At 41.6% G+C, this 26,239-nt stretch overlaps 1 protein-coding gene across 2 annotated transcripts in view; it reads left to right on the top strand.

Annotated features, from left to right (window-relative positions):
• GRK5 (G protein-coupled receptor kinase 5) overlaps positions 1-26,239 on the top strand; it is a 179,136-nt gene that overhangs the window by 49,962 nt on the left and 102,935 nt on the right. For both annotated transcript variants that reach the window (XM_063132734.1, XM_063132733.1), the window contains exon 2: positions 4,295-4,390. In XM_063132734.1, coding sequence (XP_062988804.1) covers positions 4,295-4,390 — 96 coding nt within the window. The remainder of the gene's footprint in view (positions 1-4,294; positions 4,391-26,239) is intronic.

The following is a 26,239-nucleotide window of genomic DNA, read 5'->3' on the forward strand; positions in this document are numbered from 1 at the left end:
AGTTAAGTGTTGGGCGTAGGGGGAATTTGACCTAATTTATATGTGATTGGGATGTACTAGGATTTACACAAATGTTGGCCCCTGTGGGAACAGAATGTTGGACTATATAAGAAGCCCGACTCTTATATTCATTGTTTTAAAAACACTCTTGGATTTCTTCATAGCATTGTTAGTATTCTGAAAAGATGTAACAGAGAGGTTGGTTTTGAAAATGATCTCTGCCTGTGGTCATAATAAGTGGTTGTGTTTGAGCAATTTATATGCAACAAGATCTTGGCATGATAAAAGGCCGGTATAAGATTGTTCTGTTGTTAACTTATTTGTGACATGTGAACATCCAAAGTGGAACCTTAGCTCCCTTTTTTAACTATATGAGAGCTTCCAAAGCCTTTGGTACTTCTGTGGCATTCTGAATGCATGTGGGCTCGAGGTTGCTGGTGTCCACATCCACTTCACTCTGACCTTCATGGTCTAAAGGAGGCTTCTACAGGCATTGGGTGGACATGGTTTAGAAGCCTCCATGCATTCAGGAACTCCGCTAGATAGCCATGCTGGATTGTACAATGGCTTCTAAGAGTGTTCACCTGAACACGTGTAGAAACTCCCTTCAGACCTTTGCACTATGTCAGAGTGGAGCAGATGGGGCAGTGTACATAGTGACATTGATAGTGGGGCTAGCATGCATGCCACATCCCCCAGTTTTAGCCCTCTCACATTCAGGCTAAACATTTTTATTGGAGACTCCCCATCCCACCTTACAACTTTTCTGCAAAATTCAACAGCAGCCACAACAACAACAAAACCCGCCCTTATAATTAGGTATTCAATCTCTGATTTCAACTTCCATTCAATGAACTCCCACATATCCACTAATATCAGTCATAAGGATCATAATCAAATAGTAAAACTTGCTTGTTTGATCCTTTGACTGCTGTAGCACAGTGAGAGTATTGGAGCTGCTGAATTCAGTACAAAGAGCACTGTCCAAATGCTGAGTCTTTTAATGAGAAGCCCAGAGATACCTCACTGTAATGGTTTAACTTGCCACATGGTGCGCCAGAAAACTGAGAGGCCGAACCCATTCAGACAACTCCAATCTCAAGTGGTAAACCTGAGGTGCCCAATGAGGTGCTTCTATTGGGTTTTGGTAACAGAATGAGTGGTGAAGTTCTAGAGAACTTCCCAACAGGGACAGAAAGAATCAAGGCAGGAAAGGAAATGCCTTCATTTCCACACCTCTGCAATGACCACCCTGTTTCGTGAGATTCCTACTTTTAGCCAAGTTAGACAATTTACCTTGTCTCCGTGCATTATGTTCTTCCAGTCCTCATACACGCGCGCGCGCACACACACACACACACACACACATACATATATGCCTGCCATCCTGCCAAATTGTATTTGGAGAAAGCAAGTGAGGATGCTGCAAGCTGGAAAGGTCAGGCAGATTAAAGCAGTTGATTGGAAGCTTTATCGTAAAGACGTCACAGGCAACAGAGTGCCACTATATTACGCTCAGATGCAAGCAAATGAGTCATCAAACGATGCTGCTGTATTTGTAGGACAAGGAATAAGAGGGGAGAAACCATTGGCTAAATTGTGCACCAATCACGCTTGTAGTTAGGGAACTTTTCAGTTTCTCCTCCCTCCAGATCTTGGCAGAAATGCATGTCAAAAAACAAACAAGAAACCCCCATCATTTGGGTATGCTTGTGCATACCTCTTTCATCCAGAGTAATTACGTCCTACTTTTCTCCCATGGTAACAACTTTTTGCTTCTGTTTCATTTTGCATCATAATTACTTTGCACTCCTTTTGTTCTTGTGCATTTAATGCTTGTAATAGCTATTCCATATTCTCCTTGCTGTTGTGAATAAAGGAGTATACAGATTACCAAGTTTGATATGGCTGCTCTAGCCAACTGTTTCATACTTGTTTGGTAATTAATGTTTATATAGCTCTGTGAATTCCCTAGGGTTATTTTACAACCAGAAAGAAGGGTTTTTTTAAAAAAAATCTGTGAAAACTAAGACAAGATAAGACTTCATGAAGGCAACACAGAGAGGCAACACAGACAAATAGCATTTTTATAGTGGAAGCAGAAGTGTGTGTGTGTGTGTGTGTGTGTGTGTGTGTGTAAATATATGATTTAGAAAATGGAACTGCAAAAATTTTAAAATGTGTATGATGGCATTTAATGGAAGATGCAATTGTAAACAAACTCAGAAATGTAGGGCAATGCAAAATAATATATTCCTTGTCTCAGAAGAGCATGGCATGAATGCAGTGACTAAGGCAAGAAGGAACATAAAGATGGAGCATTGAGTGGGTTCACAGAGAAATATTGCCTACAGGCCTATTGGGAGAAATATAGCTATAGATTGGAGGTGGTAGTAATTCACTAAATCACTTTCTAAGGAATTGACTCCACCACCCCAAATCTAAAAGTGGCTCTGCATAGGTAGGCAATACAAAATGTATTGTTTTGCCAGGTCTTTGGCTTTTAAAATAGTGTCTGGTTTGTTTTTTCAAGGATGTTCTGTCTTAGTTTTTTTATGTTACGATTTTATTACATTTTATTGTACATTACTTTGAGGGCAAGAAAGTGATATATGAATACCTTTAAATAATATATATATAGAGAGAGACATATCAGCTCTAAGGGAACTTGATGGAATTTTCCAAAACCACTAAGTCTATACAGTTCCAGTCCATTGATTTTGATTTGGTAATGTATTAATAGGCATAGGGGAGAAATTAAATTTTGCATTTTAATGTGAGTTTTGCACTTTTGAACAGCTATGCAAACCAAAACTCAATTATCTTTTGAAAATTGCACATCTCTGACATTTGTAATGGAGTTCTCCAATTAAAAATGCATACATTAGGAGAAATAACATTAAATATGTATTATATTAGGTTGCAAAAATGTGTATATTAGACAGCGTCCATACAAAATTGGATGTGTTAGGAGAAATTTGCACAAAAATGGTTATGGAATTTCCTGTGAACATAACCCCCCCCCCCAAAAAAAACCCTCACATAATTCTATGAGCAAAGGGCTCTGGTGAGGCAGGTTCACACTTCTGCTTTCCAGCTTGCTCCTTCTTGCTCTCATCTTGCTCCTTCAAAGCTTCTCTGAATTGTGCTCAATCTAGGTTCTTTAGACTCTGCAATGTTGGTACACTTTCTCATGCTTCTAGGGAAGGATTATGGCCTGGGGGACATCAGTGCTCACAGAGGTAGAGGCAGGAGGGCCACAGGACCAGTTCTTCCATTAGACAGGGCAAAGAGGTCACCTCAGGCAGCTGATTTGGGCATCATAAAAGAACAGTCAATTGTTCATTATTTCTTTTATTGTTATTGCATTTTTTTCTGCCTCAGGGCCCAAAATAATGTGAATGGCCTTGGGTACTATGCACCTTGAATTGGGCAGGGATGGTAGTGCACCATTTGCTGCTCAGCCTCTTTCAGCAAAAATGCCCAGTCAGTAGTGGAGGGCCAGCAGGCTAAATAGTGCCACAGACTTTCTGCTGGGTTCACTTTGTACTTCCCACTGCCCATGTCAGGCCTTGGCAGGGATCGACTCTTGGAGGGAGAAACAAAAATGTGGTCCGAACAGGCATGGCCAAGGCAAAGCAAGCAGATAAGGGTCTGAGGGACCAGAGGTAGGGGTGTGGGGTGAGATCCACAGAAGATGGTGACTCGAGTCAAGGCACCAAGAAATGGTGTTCTCTATTACTGGTGTTGAGTTGCTCAGACTAATGGGCCATCTGAAGACAGGGCTTTATAGATCTAGGTCACCAGGGATTCATCCAAAGGGTCAGCTGACAATTACAGAAGTCTAGGAGGTGCCCTGCCCTTGCAGTGCTTGGTCAGTTGTGTTTGCAGGGGAGGCGGAGCACTGGTAGCTTAGGAGATAAGACACCAGGACCTGACTGCTAAGTCCCCAATTTGAGACTGTCAAACATCTGCATGCAGCAGTGCCTTACAGCACAGGGCTGCTTCACAGCTATGCCACAGCTGACCCCTCTGCCTACTTTTGCGATGGGAAGAGGAGGACGTGTTTACAGTTGCCTGGTAACCACTGCATATCTTCATAACACTGAAATCTCGAAACCCCCACCCAACATTTTATGATATTGAAGACAATGGGTGTTTTGTTTTGTTTTTAAAGCGTGTCCATGCATGAATGCACCAAACCACAGCTGGCGTGTATGTATGTGTGGGATAGGGGAAATAAGAATGGGTTTTAATAAAGAACTTAATCTCAACATCCTTTCTTTTCCTTCAGGGGGAGGAGGAAAGCGCAAAGGTAAAAGCAAAAAATGGAAGGAAATCCTCAAGTTTCCTCACATTAGCCAGTGTGAAGATCTTCGAAGAACAATAGGTAAGAACTGTTTTCCTGCTTTTGTTTTTTCAAACGTTTTGATGGACAGTCTTTCATGTAGGTCTGTCTCCCCTAACCTGGTGCCCTCCAGAACTGTTGGACTACAATACCCATAACTCCCAATGGCTGTGCCAGCTGGGAATGATAGGGATTGTAGTCCAGCACTTCTGGAGGGCACTAGGTTGGGAAAGACTAGGTTGGGGAAAACTTCTGGAGTAAGAGCCATATTTTTTCATTAAACATGTCATTTACAGGAAATCTATATAAGGTGATGACAAGGTGGTAGATGACACCATTTAAAATAAACAAAATATATAAGAATTATCCAATTAATTGTTGGAAGTGTCAGAAACAAATAGGATATTTATATCATTTATGGTGGGAATGCTCTCTGGCAAAAAAAAATATTGGAGCATGATTAACAAGAATATGGACAAAATATTAGGTTACAAGATTTCACTAGTTTCATCATCTTAATTTTATGGATGGATTTGTTAGTCAACAACATAAGGAATTAACACCAAGAATATTGTATGCAAAAAGTCAAAAGGACAAATGACACCTTCTAGTGATGACTGGGTGGAGAAAATGTTAATTTTGCTATGATGGCAGAATTATCATATTATATTAGAACCACTGAAAATAGTCAAAGACAGGATACATTTGTAAAAAAAATTGGACGTGCTTTATTAATTTCTGTAGATATAAAGCAATATATTAAAAAAGTTTTGTTTTTCAATAACTTGATTTGGTTATTTATAAAATTTATGGATAAATAAAGAAGAGGAAATTGTTTATTAGTAACTTTGAATTTTGCATATGAAAATTATATATATTCAAGCAAGTGTGAAAATGTATCTTACTTGATTCAAAGAAGGGATGCCTTATTGATTGATATATTTAATATGCATTGTATTCCTCTTATTGTATGGTGCGAAAAATGGTTTCAAGATGACTGTACTAACAGAACAACTTCATAAAACAAAACAAAAAGATGGCTCCTAGTTTTAGGCCTGCAAGTATTTCTTACTGTGTAAAGAATATGGCATGTATAAAAACAAAGGAATTTCCACACATTATCAAATGGTGCTTGGATTAGCTCCAAATGCTATCTTTTTGTTGGCTAATTCCGCACACCCACCCTCCCAACCACTTTGAAGCAGCTTCATTTATATGCCGTCTTCTAGTCCAGGGTGGGGTGGCAGCTATATCTGGATCTATTAGTAGTTCTCTCATTGACCTACAATAGATCTCTAAGGATTTCTGATTTCCAGTTGTTTAACAATAGCTGCAATAAAATGCATCTCCTCACACCCTAAATTCTACTGCTGAAATGAAGAAACCTTGGGGCAACAAGGGGTAGATTTGTGTGGAAGGACAGTGATCTCCATTCAGTTGTAGTCCTCACAATAAATTCCTGGGCTCAGAATTCTTTAATTCTAAGGCCATAGCTAGACCTAAGGTTTATCCCTGGATCATCCAGGGGTCAAACCTGTTCATCTAGGTGACACACAGGGGATCCAGTGCTCAGGCAGGGGTGAACCCTGGATGATCCCAGGATAAACCTTAGGTCTAACTGTGGCCTAAGTGTCTGTCTATTGCAGGGGTAGACAACCTAGTGCTCTCCAGATGTTTTTGACTAAACCTACATAAGCCCCAGCCAGCATTGTCAGGGATTATGGGAATTATGGTCCAAAACAGCTGGGAGGGCATCTAATTACCTACTCCTGGTCTATTAAAGAAGGTTCAGGTTGGTGGATTCCAGGGTTCTAGTAGGTCCCACAAACTTGAATTCTGCTCACCTCTGCTTCTGTCCTTTGTGATGGTTTTGGGGAATCTCTGCCTTCTTCCTGGCTCTTTTCTTACCTGTCCTCCTCTGCTGAGGGAGACAGAATTCCTGTAGCTGTCTTAGGTAAGCTTCCTGCGGCAGGATCTTCACAGCCACCCACAAAAGGTTTGTGTGGACCATCCTTGTTTGAATTTGGAGGCTTCATTGCAAAAGCAGTGCCACTGGCCTTGCTGACATTTTGGTGAGTTAATCTGGGGAAGAGGAGAAAGATTTGTATCTGAAGTTTCCTATTGAGAAAACGCTGCATGGAACAAAGAACTGGCAGATGATTCAAAACTACAAGTCAGAGTGTATAAAGACATTTGGTGATGGCATGGAAGAAATATATTTTAATTGTAAGCAGAATAATAACCTAAATAACAAATTGATATTATCCTGTTCAGGTCGCACCATGGTCTCTCCTGACCCCTATTTTTCTGTTCTACCTTCTCTAATCTTTTGAAACAGTGTCTTCCACCAATTAAGCTGTGTTGGAGAGATCCAATTTTGATACCTGGCTATCTATACATTCAAACATGACCCCGACATTGCAATGTGAGCTTGCTGGGTTGGTCATATCCCAGGAAACAGTAAATATGCCTGCATGGGCTGTCTCACGTCCATAGCCTTCACAATTACAGTATACTTCCCTCCAGTGCATAACTGACCAATTAAGTGGTGATTGTTAAGAAACTACACCATCCTGGGGGTTAACCATTGCTTTTCCTGCCTGATGTGCCTTTAATAATTAATATACCACCTGGAAGGGTCAGATTTAAGACTAATATTCCCACTGGCTACAAGTGTCAGTAAGTTCAAAACCTGTTCCCTGGTTGCCCAAATCTGCCTCCAAAATTATCTTTGTTCAAAAATATTCCTTTTTCTCCTACCAATGATTAGAAATCACCCATGTAGAGGAAATGTCATCCATCATGCCTTGAATCCTTGCGATTTGAACAAATATCTCCATCACCTTGTTAATTCCTTTTAAACGACTTTGTTATTGAGTAATGGCTTCCATATTACATGAACTAGTGTTTAGCTATGACTAAACACTATTGTTTAGCTATTCTTGGATCTCTTCTCTTAAAATATTTGATGCTCAAATATATTTTCTTTGGACGAAATGTGGAGTGTTTTCTGTCATTGAAGGCTTTGGATTGTGATGCATGGAATCAAGAGTAAAACGTATTTTTTTCCCCTTCATACCATAAGAGAAAGTATGTGAAAAACAAGCCATTTTATGCATCTAGGGAGACTGAAAACTAACACTGAAAGAAGAGGCTGCCTGTGCCTGACGGCTTCCAGGACTTTAAGGGGTCCTTGGGGAAATGAGTTTAAATGATCTCAGTCCACATTCTATTTGCAGAATTTATTTTGCAAAACTTAATCCTTTAAGAATTACCTTGGCAATGGCCAACTAGAGAGAAAGCAAGAAAGCTGTTGCTCTTTTCCCACAAAGGGAAGGCAACAAAATCCACACCTCCTATCCTACATAAAGTTAGACAGCCCGTATTTGACATTTTTCGCAACCAAAGCCTAGAACTAATACCACTAAGTAGCTTATTTTATTTTATTTGTGGTCAAGAGTTGTAAATTTCCCACAGTGAATTCCCATACACATGTTTAAATGTTATGACATATACTGAATTTGTTCCATAATATGATACAATTACAGGCTGGGAAATGGCCTTTTAAAGCCGCTTTTTATTTATTATTGAAAATTGTGGGGAGCTGATTTTGGAGTTTCAGGGTGTGTCATGATCGTATTGGATAATACCAAGTTATTAACTCTAATTAGTACTTATGCAGAGTGTTTGAAAGTGTAGAGTGGTGAATTAGTGCTCCGTGCTCATGCTGAGAAGGATTAGCTAACTGTTAAGTGAACTGTCTTCAAAACCAATTTTAACAGCCAAACTACATGTGAGGTATGAGATCAGTGGATGGAGAAATATGCAGATGCGATACAAGGGCATTGTTTCTCTCTTTCTCCACAGTTAATAGCAGCTTCTAGAGGGAGGGTTTGCATCTAAGAACAGTGCTGGCTTCCGGTTTTTGAGGGCTTTTTGCCAAGCGCCCTCAGTGGCCCAGCTCCCTCAGCGAATCCATGTTTGTTGTTGTTGTTGTTATTATTATTGCATTTATATCCTGCCTTTTTTCCTCCAACATAATCCTCCTCCTCTCCATTTTATCTTCACAACAACAACCCTGTGAGGTTGGTTGGGCTGAGAGTCTGTGACTGGCCTTCTCACCCCTACTGTCACCAGCTGCTACTGTTCCTCCTTTCCTCATCCTTGCTATCCCTTGCTTGCTTGACAAGCAGGGAGTCAATGAGCAGGCAGTGGCATCTACTGCCAACACCAAATAGGCAGTGGCATCTTCTCCCAACACCATTGCCTGGCCAGAGCGAGAGACAGGTGAACAGGCAGGTTGCCATGGTGAAGAGGAGGAGCAAGTCCTGGGGCCTCTTGTCAGTGAATCCTGGTTGGAGTGTGAGCCCTCAGCAGGTGCCAGGCTATGCCTATCGTTGACACCAGCCCTATCAGGGAGTCAACGTGGGGGTGAAATGGTTACAATCACTCTCCCTCAGAACTGTGGCACTAGTCCAAATCAACCCTGCCCTGAGTTTACTCACCACAAAATAAAAAGTTGCTGAGTGCTCCAGTGATGAATCTCCTGTATCACACATATTCTGGCCTTAGGATTTATTGTTTGAGGGAGAAACACAGCAGTGATTCAAGGTTTTGGAAAACATGTCATTCTTAGAGAGAAATCCAAGCCTGGAGCATTTGCTAAAATTGGTTTAGGAGGCAATCCTATAGACCTTAGACAGAGTCCAGGGCGCCATAGGAAATTTTGGATTCCTGGAGCCAAGGTTGGAGACAGCACTCAGAACCAGGAATAATAATAATAATAAATTTATTATTATTATTCTCCCCCCCCCCGCCCCCTTAGCCAGCGTGGAGAGAATCGCACTGGCTGCTTCTCCAAGGTCACAAAAGTGACCTTGGATAGGCATTTAAAAAGGGGTGTTCCTGTGCTTCTCTTATCTCCTTAGCTATTTGTTTCTGCAAACCACTGAAATATTGTGGAGCAACATGCCCGTTGTGATGTAACGTCATAGCACAGTGCATCATTGTACAATGTTAGTTTTCAAGCCTTTTGTTTGACATAACTTCTACAGAAGGTTGGTTTTTAAACACACATCTTTGTTATTGGAAGTTGATGTGGGAATGTTATGACTTACGTCTGCCACTTGGAAATTTACATATGAGTAACACCTCTCCTTTGTATACAATAAAATATAATATGTTATTGTAAGCCATACTGATAAGGCATTTGAAGGGAGGGCAAGAATCTGAATAATAGAACAAATGAAAGGCCCAGTCTGCTGGTTGTCTAAAATGACACAAAATAGAGGTTTGTGTAATCTGAGCCCTCCGTACAGACCTGTGGAATTCTGATGTTTCATCATAGGCTTGAGAGGCAGGGGTATCATTTGGCTTTGGCACATACTTGGATTCAGTTCTGCTGCAACTAGGTGAGGATTCCATGTCAAACTATAAAAAGGACCTGTTGTTGATGATGATTTAAACAAATGGGGGCCTTCAGCAAAACGTTGCAATATCTTCCTATCTCATCTTTCCTGTTCCAGAGTCCAGCCATCCTGAAAGGAAAGACTGCTGTAAATCCGAGAAGCCTGAAAAGAATGATAGGTTCTTCCTGTTAGGAAGGCAGCTTAATAGGTCAATAAAATCTTACCAGAATCATATACTAAAATCTGCCACAGTGGCTTTTATTCTTGATTTATACAATCCAGCCAGGTGATGAGTGCTGTAATGACCTTTTAATGCTTTGGTGTGACTCATTCTTGGCTTTCTTTATTCTGCCATGTCGTTGTGTGTCTATCTTGAAAGGACCACATTTAAAGGAGAGTGCTTAATCCTGATCCTGTTAAAACTATCCATCATCTCAATAGTCATATTGTTGAAGTTTTCCTATTTTGTTCAATTTGGGGCTTGGTTGTCAATTTAATTTTCCAAATGATTTTATCGCTTAAGAACATAAGAAGGGCCATGCTGGATCAGACCAAGGGTCCATCTAATCCAGCACTCTGTTCACCCAGTGGCCAACCAGCCATTGGCCAGGGATGAACAAGCAGGACATGGTGCAACAGCACCCTCCCACCCATGTTCCCCACCAACTGGTGCACACAGGCTTACTGCCTCAAATACTGGAGATAGTGTGACAAACATGATTTGTTATACAAAAGTTCAACTCCTAGATAACAGAAAGCCCTGGCTGGAGAATCCTTGGAGTTGTAGGAGTTTTTCTGTCTAGACATGAATAGGATTGCACCCTAAACTGCTAAGTAAAACTTTCAGTCACATGAAGAGCACACATTTATACAACTAATACCGAAAGAGAACATTTTCCTTTATTCTTCATGAAAACCTATTGACCTGTATCTACCAACTTTTCTAAAAAATGAATTGTTTAATGTTTTGTTTTATTTCATTTCAGTGTATATCCCATATCCTAGCTGTGGTTGCAGAGGCTTACAAAGTATCAAACTAGACATTATGTGTTTTTTTAAAAAAAAATCAGGACTTTTAGGATCTCCTGTTTTAAAGGATAGAATTAAAATGGCTTTCATGGGGGCACCAAATCTGATTCGGGCCCCTGCATTGGGGAGAAGTAGAGTAAACAGTTTACAGTTCTAATTTAGCAATAGAAGCTCATTATCAAGATAAAACCTAAGAATAATAGTGCACAACCCTAAATACCTGCACTTATTTAGAACATGGGAAAAGTTAAACATGGCAGCTGGAGCCATTTCACCCCTCTTGACACAGATTCCATTTCCCCACCAGGGGATGAGATTTGAACAAAAAACAATTAAGCAAAAATTAAAGTGCTCTTTCACTGTTCCAAGATGATTTCTCTCTCTCAGGATCTGAGTTAAGCTTCAGCACAACTTTTTTATTCTTTTGGGACCTTTGAGTTTGCTTATTGTATGAACTGGTAAGTTAGAGTGGGAAGGAGAAACAGTTATGACTTGCTCCTACGTTCCTATCCATTTAGGGCAGCCTTCCCCAACCTGGAGCCCTTCTGATATGATGAACTACATTTCCCAGCATCCCTCAGGCAACCACGTTGGGAGTTGTAACCCATGCTGTCTGAGAATGCTGGGAGTTGTAGTGCAAAATATCTAAGGACACCAGTTTGGGAAATGATGGGTTAGGGTTTTCATGGATGGCTTTCTTATTGTAATATGGGTGTGGAGATTTACACTTTCAGTAAGCTGATTAGTTTGCTGATAACCACTGTCCACTGACCTCACCCTTGTTCCTTCCCTTTTCAGTCGCATTTTTCCTGAAGTTGCGCTTTTCCTTGTCTCTGGTATTCCACAGTGCTCTCGTCTGCTCTCTTCTAGTTGCTCATGTCCTGCCCATCCTTTTGGCAGGTCAATACTTCCCCCTGACTATATTGAGGTTTCCTGGCCTTCTCTGTCTCCCGCTTTATGCTTGTTTGTCTTTTGCATTCCTTATTTGTCAGCTTTATGAAGGCCATAACTTTGTGGAGGAGTGAGTGGAAAGAGTTCTTCCGGCCTGGCCTGTTTCCTTGTGCTTCGACAGTCCAGGGGAGATATATCAGGGTGCACTGAATGCAAGTTATTCAAAATCCACAACAGCAGGTCTTAGTATGTGCATGGAGTGGCTGCCATTGCACTCATTCTGAAAGATGGGAGCGGGAGTTTTCACCTGAGGTCCAAAAGGGGAAATTTGTGCTTGACTGGAAGGAACAGATATGTGTCTCCTGCCATTCTTGGATTATTAGAGAGCAATAATGGTAGTTAGACACTGAAAGGAAAAATTAAGATGATGGTAGGAATTGTCCTTCCACAATACAATATCCGCATCTTTAAAACGTAAGCACTTGATAATCAAAAGTCTGAAATTTCTCCGTTTGAGCGAGTTTTGCGATATACAAGACGCAACATTGGAAGTGCTTTCTGAAAATGCTGTTGGGTTTTGTGGCTGCCAGCTTTTTCTCTCTCTCTCCGCAACACCCCCCCCCCCTGAAAAAAAAACATATTTATTTATTTATTTATTTATTATTACATTTCTATACTGCCCAATAGCTGAAGCTCTCTGGGTGGTTCATAGCAATTAAAAGCATAAAACACACGATAAAATATAATATAAAAGTATAAAACGACTGTATAAAATTAAAATAAAAACCAAAATAAAGTCTAGCAGTAATGCAAAGATTTAAAACATAGTAACAAATTTAAAACAACCAAATCCCCCTTCACTTGGTATTTTACTCAGTGGTATAATATGTTATGTTAGAAATCTGAATTTGCTCAGCTTCATACTTCATGTAAGTACATAGCAGGCTTCTTGAGTCTATCCGTCCCTCACACATGTAAAATTTAAGTAATCATCTATCCACTTAACTTGGAGTAAGCCCCATTAAACTCAAAGGGATATGCTTCCGAGTAGACATGCACACAGTTAGGATTGCAGTGTGAAGTCACACTGAAGTAGACTAGCATTAAAAAGCTTTGCTTTCTCTGTGTGCCAAACTGTCTCACTAGGTGGTGGACACAGAGTATTGTGCCCAATCATGAGGTATTGATTGCCATTGCTGAGTTATTCATAGAATCATAGAATCATAGAATAGCAGAGTTGGAAGGGGCCTACAAGGCCATCGAGTCCAACCCCCTGCTCAATGCAGGAATCCACCCTAAAGCATCCCTGACAGATGGTTGTCCAGCTGCCTCTTGAAGGCCTCTAGTGTGGGAGAGCCCACAACCTCCCTAGGTAGCTGATTCCACCGTCCCACTGCTCTAACAGTCAGGAAGTTTTTCCTGATGTCCAGCCGGAATGTGGCTTCCTTTAACTTGAGCCCGTTATTCCGTGTCCTACACTCTGGGAGGATCGAGAAGAGATCCTGGCCCTCCTCTGTGTGACAACCTTTTAAGTATTTGAAGAGTGCTATCATGTCTCCCCTCAATCTTCTCTTCTCCAGGCTAAACATGCCCAGTTCTTTCAGTCTCTCTTCATAGGGCTTTGTTTCTAGACCTCTGATCATCCTGGTTGCCCTCTTCTGAACACGCTCCAGCTTGTCTGCGTCCTTCTTGAATTGTGGAGCCCAGAACTGGACGCAATACTCTAGATGAGGCCTAACCAGGGCCGAATAGAGAGGAACCAGTACTTCACGTGATTTCGAAGCTATACTTCTATTAATGCAGCCCAAAATAGCATTTGCCTTTCTTGCAGCCATTCTGTCATATCTCCCTGCCTCTGACATTTAAAATAATAAATTCGTACTCTCAAAGTTGCTTAGCTTTTAGGATATTTGTATGTATTGCCACCCAAGTGTAGTAGCACAGATCTCCCATCCAATACTCCTCACCTCTGCTTATGGCACATATTCAGTCTTAAAAATACTCGATAGTTATCTCATTCACAGTCATATTCTAATAATTCTGTGAGACAGATTTCTCCAGTGGGAAGAAGTAGGGAAAGAGCTTGTGTCTTTCCCCTAAGGGTCCATGACCAAGGATTTATTCAGATGTTAAGAAAGAGCTTGTGGCACAATCGTTCTTGGTCTCTGCCATTTCAGGGTGCAGGTAGAAAAGTTGAATGTTTTTTTTAAAAAAAAATTCCTCTCCCTGTATATTCAAAATTAAGATGCTGGGAGGAAAGGCTAAGTTAAGATTTAGTTCTGTGGGGGATTACTTAGATTTTGTACTTATATATTATAGAATTTATTTCAAAGTATTTTTTAAAATTAAAAAAGATATTATAATATTGCATTTTTATGCATGTATTTTGTTCACTGCTTTGGGTAGAATTGGTTCAGATAATTGGCTTATAAATATTCGAATAAATAAATGAAATATATGATACTCCCACCAGCAATCTCAAGTGATATATTCGAAGAAAGGCTCTACCACATGCTATTTTTTTAATATTGACTATGCTTGCATGGTAGAAGCTGTAATCCAAAACCTCTGGAGGGCCACAAGTTGTCCACCACTGAGATAGATCAATTGCCCTGTTTAGACAACATGTTAAACCATATTGTTTAACATTTTGAGCTAAACATTATGGGTTAACATGTCATATGAACCATGACTTAGTGTGTCATGTGAAACATTCCTAATCATGGTGGCTACATAACTACAGTTTAAATATGCTCACTAACCACTTGCTGCAAAAGGGTTAATGGTCTAACCATGGCTTAGCATGTTATGTGAACAGGCCCACTGTTGCTATCTTGGAGAGAAAGTAATTTTATATGATGTAACATAATTGATTTTATTTCCTGCATTTAAAAAAAACCCACCCCTGTAGTTATAATACTGATTGTGGCACCATTAAGGTTTATTTTGTGTTTTTTAATTGTGGCATGAGTTTTTGGGGGCAACACAGCAGCCTACAAATAAGCAATTGTTTATTAAAGCCCCTGACACAGTAATCAAAGGTACTCTTCTAACTATGTCTAGATTGTTCCATGTTTTCGTTCTCAGAGCATCAGCTTCTTGATGCACAATGTGATGTGGATGAGAGAGAAAAATGCATGATAACCAACAAGTACATGGACTATTGCAGTATATCGAGCCAGAAACTGCAAGCTTTGCGGCATCAACTAATCACACGGATCAGACTAACATAAAATTTGTCCAGCCAACATTCTGGGTTCCATACAACTTTGTGTGAGTGGGCTTCTCCTTCCTCTCATTCACTCTGCATCCCATAAGCTGCTCCAGAGGGTCCCCCAATACTCCAGAGAAGATTAAGGGGGCATGTGGGAGGCTGCAGAGGGGTGTGGTGGAATCCATTCCATTGGTGGATGGACACCATTTCATTTCATTTCATTTCATTTATTGCATTTTTATACCGCCCAATAGCCGAAGCTCTCTGGGCGGTTTACAAAAATTAGAACTACAGCAATATTTAACAATATACTAATCAACAACATCACAATAATACTCAAAAATATACTAAATACAAGTTCACAGCAAAACAAACTAGATAAAAAGATAAAAAGAAAAGAAAGCTTGGTTGGAACAGCGTTTCTCCCCCTGAAGCACCGCCTCCCTTCAGCTCCAGCCTTGCTTTTAAAGCCTCCAGGTGGGGGGCGGAGGGGAGCAGGTGGAATAGCTCACCCTTGGTGGAACAGCCTTTCTCCCCCTGAAGCAGCCATAGGGTTTCACCCTCTGTTTCCTGCAGTGATCAGTCACAATCCTCCAGGCACTCACACTCAGGGCATTAAATTGATAGCATCTGGAAATTAGAGTGATACTAGCTTTCTTCAGGCACTTGGTACCTATGGATACTAAAGCATGAAAGAGACATCCAGCCATGTAGGCTAGTCCATTCCCCTCAACACCCATGTATACTCTTGCCACACCTCTCCATGATGCTTGATCAGTTTCAGTCTGAAGGGGGTTAGGCACTTATAGCTGCCTCCATGATAACAGAAAGCCTTGTTGATCAGGGTTTCTATTACTGTGAAGGGAGCAACATATTTATTTATTTTATTTATTTTTTATTGTATTTATATCCTGCCTTTTTTCCTCTAAGGAACCCAAGGCGGCATACATAATCTTCCTCTCCATTTTTATCCTTGCAACAACAACCCTGTGAGGTAAGTTGGGCTGAGAGTCTGTGACTGGCCCAAAGTCACCCAGTGGGTTTCCATGGCCGAGTGGGGACTAGAACCCGGATCTCCCGACTCCAACACTTTAGCCACTACACCACACTGGCTCTCAAATCACCCGTAGGTGGGTATGGCCTGTGTAATGGTGAGACTAGCCAATGTATTCCGGATATCCCCTTCAAGCAGTGACCATAGTTATCAAATGTCTGAATAAGGACTACTGCCTCTGTACATCAGGTGATCTCTGTAGATGTAATGTTTTTAGGAGCCTACAGCTGAGTTTTAGTGACAGCCCTGCATAGAGTTGAACAAACGCATTGGACTTCTATGTCTTGGCATCACATTACTAGTGATCAAATTCTTATTTTATTTATTTTTTTAAATCCTGCATACATCTTTTGGAAGTCCTTTCAGAAAATTTCCGAAATCCATGTCACCATAGCTTTAATAGGTCAACACAAAGTTAACAGAATACTGTGCAAACTTTTGAGTTCTCCAAAATTCTTAATCAGGTGAGGTGGGAAACAAAGGTAAAAAGAAAAAGAAAGAAAAGCCAGGTCTGTGGAGGGGCGAAAAATGGCTCATATTCAAACCATAGACTCTGCATTTGGTGACAAACTTAAGATGAAGAGTGGGAGGAGGCTGCAGACATTCGTCTACCAGGTACAGAGATGGTTTTATGTGCAATATAAAATAATTGGCCGATATATGGGAATTTTAGCAAAATATAAAATGAGTGAATTTGATGTGGTTGTAGTCTGAGGAAGATGTTCTTGCCAAGAGCAGACTTCCAGCTGTTATCAATGATATATAAACAGCTTTCCTAGTTTACAGATAAGGCAGAATAGAAGCTATAGTGGATGTGAGCAGAAACAGATGCACAAATGTCTTCACATGTTCCGTATGCCAATGTGTTGCTGTCAGAAATAGCAGAGCACACAGGAAACAAGTGAAACCTGAACCATCACAACAACAGCTCTTCAACTTTACAGGGCTGTGAATTCCTTGATTTCAGTGGAGATGGGCCACATACATTTTGACTAACACATTTGTGAATGGGTTCCTCAACCCCTTCACCATCACATTATTGCCTCTAACATGTAAGAGTAACACCAGGTGAGAGACTGAAAAAGCACTTGTTAGGGCTGAGGAATAGCACTTCAAAAATGGGTAGAGGTTCCTTTTAAGAATGCTCTGTTGTTGCAACTCCGATTTTTGATAGGAATGACATTAATGTAATGCTAAATTTTAAAAAAAACTTGGACGCAGGAGTGTCTATGAATTTGACTTTATAAAATCCACACCCACCCCTGCTCTAGGTCTCAGGTATCTACTTGAGGTAGTATGGGATGGCTATAGATATGGGATGGGTACTCTAAAAAGAGGGTAGGGGGGAGAGAGGAGGAGAGAACACAACATTTCAAATAACAAGTGTTACATTTTACTGAAGAAAAATGTCAATGGGGGAAAAAAATCTGAATGGATACACCCACTCACCCACCACAAAAGACCATATGACCAATAGGGTAATTAAACAACTGGGGATAAACACATGCAACTAACATGCTAGACTGTGTCTCTGTTTTGCACAGGTCCCTTATTCAAGCAGTATTTTACAGTCATTGGTACAACTCCACAGTCAGTTCTCCAGTTCCAGCAGTTCTGACCCTTTCTTTCCACTAGGGCTCTGGCCTTCTTTCCTTCCTTCTCTTTCTCATCCTCCCTCCCTCTCTGTCTTTCTCTGCCTGCATTTTATCTTCTAAAACTATTTTCCCCTACCCAGCTCCAACCAGTCAGAGTTGAGGGGGAGTTTCTTATTCATTTCTGCCAACTTAAGTTTCTGTTTCCTAAGCTAAAACTGTTTCTCTCTTCTTCTGATCTTCTGTAGAACTTTATAATCTCCTGCTTCCTGACCGCTATATTTTAATTAAACTTTTGACTTCTAAAGTATTAATCTTTTGGCTGAAACTGAGTAGTCGACACACGAGGGTTAACCCCATAATATCCTGCAACCAACTAAATGCCAAAAATGGAGGACAGTTCGGTTCCTTCACATAAGAGTTTTAAAAAACGTTGGATTTTATGCTGCATTGTGTTGGGAGTTTTGTACCGGTTTTATATCTGTATCCATAATAGATTTGCTACAATGTAATCGTTTTGAAATTGTAACGGCAGACATGACACTAACCTTGGGTTATCTTCAATCGTGCTTTTGCACTAGGGAAAATGTTTCCATTTGTACAAGGCAAAGTCCCCAATTTTTGCCAAGCCCCTTTAGACTCACTGCAGCTCCCTGAAAAACTGCTCCTGGGGACTGATGGACCCTTCAGAACCATATGGGATGTGGCACATAGGGCTGCAATACATAGGGGACATAAAGCATCATCACAGACCACGTGGCTCAACTTAATAAGCAAAAGCACTTTCCACTAGCACAAAGCCACACTGGATACAACCACTGAAAATATTTAGCCCGGACACAGCTTTAATTCTTTTGCTGTTGCCATCTTTAGAGTTAAAACTGTAGATGTTCTGATTTTGGATTAATTTTTTTCCCCCACCTTCCTGAAACTGTTGCCCTTGTTTGGAGTGTGTGTGTATGTGTGTGTGTATTATATGGTAAGGACAGCCAGGCCAGAATGAAATAAATTGGTTTGTACAAAATATGGTAGGGCCTTTCATTCGTGTGTGGATAAAGGGAAGGAAGGAAGGAATGGTCTCCACACTGAAGACAATTTTAAGTGTGCCATATCTTAGCGTCTGGGCAGGGAGAGCAAAACACAGATGCCAATTTGACCCCTTCAAAGGCAGGCTGAGAGCAGACGGTTTGGAGCAAAAGTCAGAATGTCTGAAAATTGGTGTGTTGAATATTGTTTCACGGCATGCCTTTTTTGTTTTGTTTTTTTGCATTTGACATTTTGAGCATGTGATTTAATAGTGGTTTGGCTGCTTGCAGAAAATAGGGAAGAAAATGTTCCTGGCCTTTGGCAGAAGCGAAAGTGACAACCTTCCCAACACCCTCATTTCCTCTAGTTTAAGGTCTGGCTTCCAGGGGGTGGGAGGCTGTCGTCACATCATCAGTGAGTTCAAATGAGAGCATCATCACGCCAAGGAGCCGACAATTCAGAGGAGAGGGAGGTGAAACCAGGCAACGTTGTTTCCTTCTTATGGAGCATGTTCCAGGCATCGCCAGGAAGAAAATCACTGGCATAACATCGCTTGCTCCCATAGCAAATGTCACTCAACAGTCTGAACCACATTTTGGGATGGTTGGGGTCAATTCAACCTCTTGCAATTCCAAGGCATATAAACTGTGGTCTGTTCCGTTTGCCCTCTGTGGATCTTTCAGAGGAGGCCAAAACACTACATTTCTGTCTGCTCTGTTTCTGTGCTAGGCTGTGCCTGGCATTTCTTGTCCGCGTGTTAAACCAAGTATTTTGGACAAACCTCTTTTTGGGTGTTTGCATGTGGCTCACTTTAAGATTTTCCCCTTGGAGGAGGATATCGGTAATTAGCAATAAAACGGTGAAGGTTGCCTTCAAAATAGGATCTGTCCTGCCTCTCCGTCTGTCCAAATTCTTACGTGATCCCCATTTGAGTGGTGGGAAAGTGTGATTTCTTTGCAACAAATATGCTAGCCGTGGGGAAAACCTGTTGAACCCCTTAAAAAAAAAGTATGAAGCTGAGTCTTTGGTCCTTCTAGCTCAGGAATGTCAAAAGGCCTTCAAGGTCTCAGGGCCAGGTTTTCCCAACTCTTCTGTCTGGGATCCCTTTTTTTTTTTTAAATGGAGATGCAATGGATCTTCTTAATGCAAAGTATGTGGTCTACTATTGAGTTGGTCTTCCCCAAAGGTGCAGCTTCCTTTCAACTTTGGCAGAGTTTGCCTGGCAGTTGAACCCAGGGTTTCTCACATCTCAACTAAGAATCCCCCCAAACCAATAAGCACACAAATCAAGTAACAATTGCAAATGCGTTGCACATTTATAAAACAATTCTCTCCCCACCCACCCCCGCAACACATGCCCATGCAGCATTAAAAGGAGCAAAAACAAACTTGATTAAGATATTGGTTAAATTATGCTAATTTCCACCATTCAATGTCGTTTTGGAACATCTCACAATGACAGACAGTTAAGGATGAGGAGACAGTAAAAGAAAAAAGTTGGCATCTTGCAAAAGTAACTACTGAAACTTGGCAAGATGGTTAAAGTCAGTAATTGAGAGATTAGCTGAGGTCCGGGTATGTGTTAATGTTGTTTTCTGTTTGCAGTTTATTTTTAACCAAGACACAATTGACTTGAAGAACTGGTTTCACTTGTTGTATTTTTAGACAGCTCTCATGCCTCTTTAAGTGAAGCAGTATTTGCTTCTTCCTCATACCTGGGTTTTAAATTCCTAATCAACAGAACAAGAGCAGTAGTCTGTTTGGGTGGAGGACCAAGCAAAATAAGATATATTGTAGATCGAGGGTGCTCCAACTTCATCATAGAGGGTCCACCCAAACCACGGAGATAATTGTCATAGGTTTCTACATATGAAAGAATAATTCAATTCAATTGGAACAGCAGACAGATTGAAACTGAATCCAGTTTTTGAAAACATTTTCATAGTAGCGAAGTGTCATTAAATGATCACAAGTTAAATCATTGACCAGTTACGTTCACGAGAAACAGATGTGGAAGGTGGGAAGAATATACTCTTGTTGACTTCCACCTGGTCATCTAACCTGTTGTCTTTTGTAATCCTTACGCTTTAGAGTAGGGGTGGGCAATCTGTGGCCTTCAGATGTTGGACCTAACAGCCATCAGGCCCAGCCAACATGGCCAATGGTCAGTGATGATGGGAGTTGTAATACAAAACATCAGGAGGGACACAGGTTCCTCAACTCTGTAGAGAATGTGTTTTTCATTTGGCAGTAGCTCATTGGAAGAGAGTGTGGTTTGTTCCAGGTTACCCTAGTTCAGTCCCTACCATGTAGGATGGCACACGTGTCTTGCTTTACAAAGGACGGTCCTGTATTTTAAGGGCTGTCTGGTTTGAAGATAAAGAACCATGAGATGGGAGAGCAGGGGCTGAAATGACCCCATCCGCACAATTAGCAGCACCTTGACAGCAGACTGAGCAGGTGCACATTCTCACTGTGACAAGATGTACTGTATTTCTATTCATAGCCATTATTTCTAAATGTGTGTCTCTGCATATAAATTATGCATGCAAATTTTGTTCATATATGTATCCCCTTTCATCCTTTTTTTTAAAAAAATAATGTGTTTCCCCTTTTTTGGCGATGCATAAATTGCTGGTCTACTACCATCTTTAGTTATAAGGCATAGTTAGTAGAAAAACTACTGCCTGATATCCTGCTGTACTGGTCTTGATAGACTAATAAACTGTCCTTGTATTGATTATGCAGTTCCTCATATTTGCATGACTGTCAGTTTTACTCGGTAAGACAGCAGTGACTTTTTTATTTGGTTTTTTGCTGGTATAACATTTATCCCTGAGTTAAATAAGATCAGACTTTTATAATATGCTCTTAAATATTGTTTTGAGACTCTGTGTATTTCAGAATGCAATAGCCTACTTTCTTATGTAGAAACATTATATTTGTTTTAAGTATTTTGGTACTGCCCTTCAATAGTTTTCCCAGTGTTAGGATTAGTCTCAGTCTGTCTGGTGTATTATCTTGAATCAGACTCCGAGGGAGGAGGAGGAGGAGGAGGAGGAGGAATCTTCCCAGGAGCTTATTGGATTGGAGGCTGAGGAAAGTCTTATTGGAGGGGGAGGGAACATTGGAATTGACAGATCCCAGAGTCCGCCACAAGGTCAAGCAGGTGGAGCTGAGAGGACGTAGGTTAGCTACTTGCTAGAGGTTACAACTTAAAGACCCTTCCTGAAGGAGGGGTTCAGTAAAAGACTGCTGGACACTGTGAAGAAAATCTCCATTTAGTTTATAGGCAACTGCCGCTGTGGCTAACTGAGTTTAGAGGCTATCTCCTAGCCTTCACACTCCCTTCAGGTGTGAAGAGATGTCTATTTACTAAATAAAGTTTTGTGGATTGCATGGCAGATTTCTTTATTGTCTCACATCTTGTGGGGGAGGGCTTGGAGTCATGAAACCCAGGGTGGTTGGTTTTAATTAATATGTAAAAAAAACACATTTAAAAGGCCACAAAATTATAAAAGGAATATTTTTTTCTCTAAAAAGCTTGAGTTGACTTTTCCCACTGGCTACGAAGTTCCCTGGCAAGAGAGGTGAAAGGAGTGAGCGGCGGTCTTGGAGAGCCACTAGGATTGTTTTTTTACAGCAATGGCTGATAGGATGCCATTGGGAGGACCAGGGGAGGAGAGAAGGTGGAGGAACTGTCAATTAGCTGTCATGTTGCCTTTTACTCAACTCCATGGTAGCCCACAATCACACAGTGGTGGAGTTAGAACATGTTGTGTGGGGATTACCCCCTAAAAACTCTACCGTTGAGTGGAGTTTTCACACTGCATTGACTAACGTCTGAACTGAGCCAACTTCACAGCCAGTCTGGGATATATTTGAAGGGAAAAGAGGCCTCTGCTCTCATTCCGCATCATTATATCCCTCTCATCCCCTCCTCATGCTTTCCCTTTGACCACTGAACTGTCCTGGGCAGCACTATCCTGGATGGAAACAAAGGATTGGATTCAGCTTTTCTACCAGCAGGAGCATTTCCTGGGTTGGATCCAGATTTACTCCTATACCCCTCTAAAATACATGTGAGCCATGACTAAGAGAAGTCCTATTTATTTATTTATTTAGAATATTTATATACTGCTCCCCATTGAAAAATTTCAGAGCGGTGTACAAGGTAAAATGAAAATAAAAAATAAAAACAGAATAAAAACAGTTAAAACAAAATTTAAACCTTAAACCTGGCCCAGTAGCGAATAGGCAGCCAGTGCAGTTCCCTCAGCAGAGGAGTTACATGCTGGAAAGGGGCAGCTCCAGACAACAGCCGAGCTGCAGCATTCTGCACTAGCTCCAGCTTCCGGAGCAGCTTCAAGGGCAGCCCCATATAGAGCGCATTGCAGTAATCCAATCTTGAGGTTACCAATGCCTGTACCACCCTGGCCAAGCTATCCCTGTCCAGGAGAGGCCGTAGTTGGCGAACCAACCGAAGATGGTAAAAGGCACTCCGAGCCGTGGTGGTTACCTGAGCCTCCAACGACAGAAATGGGTGTAAGAGTACCCCCAAACTACAAACCTGTTCTTTCAGAGGCAGTGCAACCCCATCCAGAACAGGCAATGAGCCTGTCTCCCGGACTCGGGAACCACTCACCCACAGGGCTTCCGTCTTGCCAGGATTCAGTCTCAGTTTATTGGCCCTCATCCAGCCCATTACTGAGTCTAGGCACTGGTCCAGGACCTGCACAGCCTCACCTGATTCAGTTGTCACAGGGAGATAGAGCTGTGTGTCATCAGCGTATTGATGGCATTTAGCTCCAAATCCCCTAATGACCGCTCCCAACTGCTTCATATAGATGTTAAATAACATTGGGGACAAGATGGTGCCCTGCGGCACTCCATAGCTCAATTGCCAAGAGGCCAAGGACTGATCACCCAATGCTACTCTCTGAAAACGACCCCATAGGTAGGACTGGAACCACTGTAAAACAGTGCCTCCGATGCCCATCCCACAGAGTCGATCCAGGAGGATACCATGGTCGATGGTATCAAAAGCCGATGAGAGATCGAGCAGGATTAACAGGGTTGCATTCCCCCTGTCCCTCTCTCGATAAAGGTCATCCATCAGGGCGACCAAGGCTGATTCAGTCCCGTAACCAGATCGGAACCCAGACTGGAATGGATCTAGATAATCAGTATCCTCCAAGAGTGCCTGCAGTTGTTCCACCACAACCCTCTCAAGTACCTTCCCTAAAAAAGAGGTGTTTGCAACTGGGCGGTAGTTGCCTAATACCATCGGGTCCAGGGTGGGCTTCTTCAGGAGTGGTCGCATTACTGCCTCCTTAAGGACAGCAGGGACCACCACTTTCCGGAGAGAAGCATTTATCACCCCCTGGACCCACCCAGTCAGACCCCCTTGGCTTGCTTTTATAAGCCAGGAGGGACAGGGATCGAGAGGGCAAGTGGTCGGCCGCACTGCTGCAAGCACCTTGTCCACATCATCAGGCCGCAATAACTGGAACTGATCCCACAAAATTGGGCAGATGATGGCATTGGACGCCTCAACTGGAGCAAAGTCCTATTGATTTTGCTCAGGACTAAGTCCGGATCCACCCCTCTGGGTGGAGTTCCTGCAGGCAGAAAGTGGAGGAGGCCATCTTTGTTCATTTCCCATCCTTCGGCAGCCCCCAGCTGTTCCAGAGAGTTTCACCACCCTACAGAGCAGATTGTTGCACTGGAGGTGGGGGGGTGGGCATCCTGTCCACTTGTTCATCATGCCCACCTGCTGTTGTGGCAAACATTGGTGGGTCACAAATGGTTTTAACTGTGAATGCCCTGAGATGCTAGCTTCAGCTCGAAGGATGAATGTTTTGCGGAAGTTCAAAGTGGGATCTTGAGTAAGCACTGCTTTCCATTTAATTATGGTGGTTGCTGCTGGCGACGACTGTAACATAATAGCTGAGTAGTTGCTGATTTAAGATTATTTCAGATTATTGTTTATATTGTTTGCACTCTTGAATGAGAGTCCCTGAAAAGGGCGGCAATGTGGCATTGTCTGTCTTGAAAGGCCTCGGCAATTTCCAGCACACTTAATCCTTGCTTTTTCCTTTTAGCTTTAGATAATTCACAGACAGTTGTTCAAAATGAGAATACTGACTCAAGAACTCAGGATTCGGCTTGTTATGGGGGAGCGAAGCAAAGCTGCTTGGTGCTCCCCCCCTTTTTTTTTCTATCAATGCACAAATGAGATCAGTGGAAAGCAAAATGGGAAGGACATGGAGGCGGCGAAATCTATTGGAGGAAATGTACTTTTCCATGCACATCTGGCTTTCTGGGCTGTACATTCCTCTCTACCTGATGACAGTATTATATGCTGGGCTGTGGTGGTAGTTAGGCAGCTGCCCAAGGCAGCAAATCCCAGGTGCCAATGAAACTTTCCGTTGACTGGGCAGGGGGGGGGGCTCAGTGCTAGCTCTAACAATTCTCACTTCAACCCCCCCCCCTTTTTTTTTGCTGGCTTACTGGGATATTTTCAACAGCTATGAAAACTCCAAACTCCAGCTATATTTTTACACTATACCTAAACCCGCTCACTAATTGCTTAGAAAGAAATACATTGAGGCTTTTTGATGTTTCATATTTTGCCATTGCTGGCATTTTACAGGCATGGTCAATGACTCAACTTTGAATTTTTGAAGTTGGACTGTCCTGGGAGTTGTAACCTCAGAAGCCCTTGCCTTGCAAGGGAAAAAAAAAACCTGAGGAGTGCAAGGAGATCTCAGTAGAGCTATATATGCTGTTAGAAGCAATTCAGAGCACACTGATGTGTAAGAATGATCATTCTTGGTGGTTGGTGTGTGGAAAAACATACACTCTACAGTGTATAAATTAAATTCAATCTAATGTGTGCTCTGTTTATACAAAGCACTAACCCACAGTTTATTCTATCCATGGCTTATTGCCCTATCCAGGTTTTGTTTGGCAGATGATTGAACAAATTGTGGTTTATTTTCTCAATCCCTGGTTGTTGTTTTCCCTCCTCCTTTGCCCACTCCCTACCTGTATCCCAAATGCCTTTCAGCACTGTAATATTGTACTGGTATGTAGAGTGACTGGTGTTTTTCCCCCAACCCTTGCTCGCCATCTTTGTAGCCTGACATAACAACCCATTAACAACCCACAGTTCTGGATTCACCCATAGTTTAAACAAACCAGAGTTCACAACTCAAAAAACAACCACACAAGATGACAGTCCAGAATTCAACAACCCTTACTATGGATTAGTGTTATGTATGAACTTGATAATGGATGTTTTCTATAGACTACCAACATTTTGTTTTTTAAATAAGAAACTTCTTATTCAAGACAAAATTATATGTGATACCTTTCACACAATTTGCTATTGTGTGAATGTTTCTTCTAAAAAAAAGTAAACCAACTCATATGTACCGTGTGTGTGTGGTTGTAATTCTGAAGAGTCAATGAACATTTTGAACACTGCATGATAAAGGAGTCCAGGGATGGAAAACAAAAATGGCATGAATTAACGGATTGTGCCAGGACAAGAAGAATAAACTTGGTAATGTCTGAAAAATTTGGATGTGAAGTGTAAACAAGTTTTTGAACATGTCTTAGCATCTATATCCAGCATTTGTGGCAGATAGCCCATCCTCTCACTAACTTTGG

The sequence above is a fragment of the Elgaria multicarinata genome, chromosome 8, assembly GCF_023053635.1.
Source record: "Elgaria multicarinata webbii isolate HBS135686 ecotype San Diego chromosome 8, rElgMul1.1.pri, whole genome shotgun sequence".
NCBI lineage: Eukaryota > Metazoa > Chordata > Lepidosauria > Squamata > Anguidae > Elgaria > Elgaria multicarinata.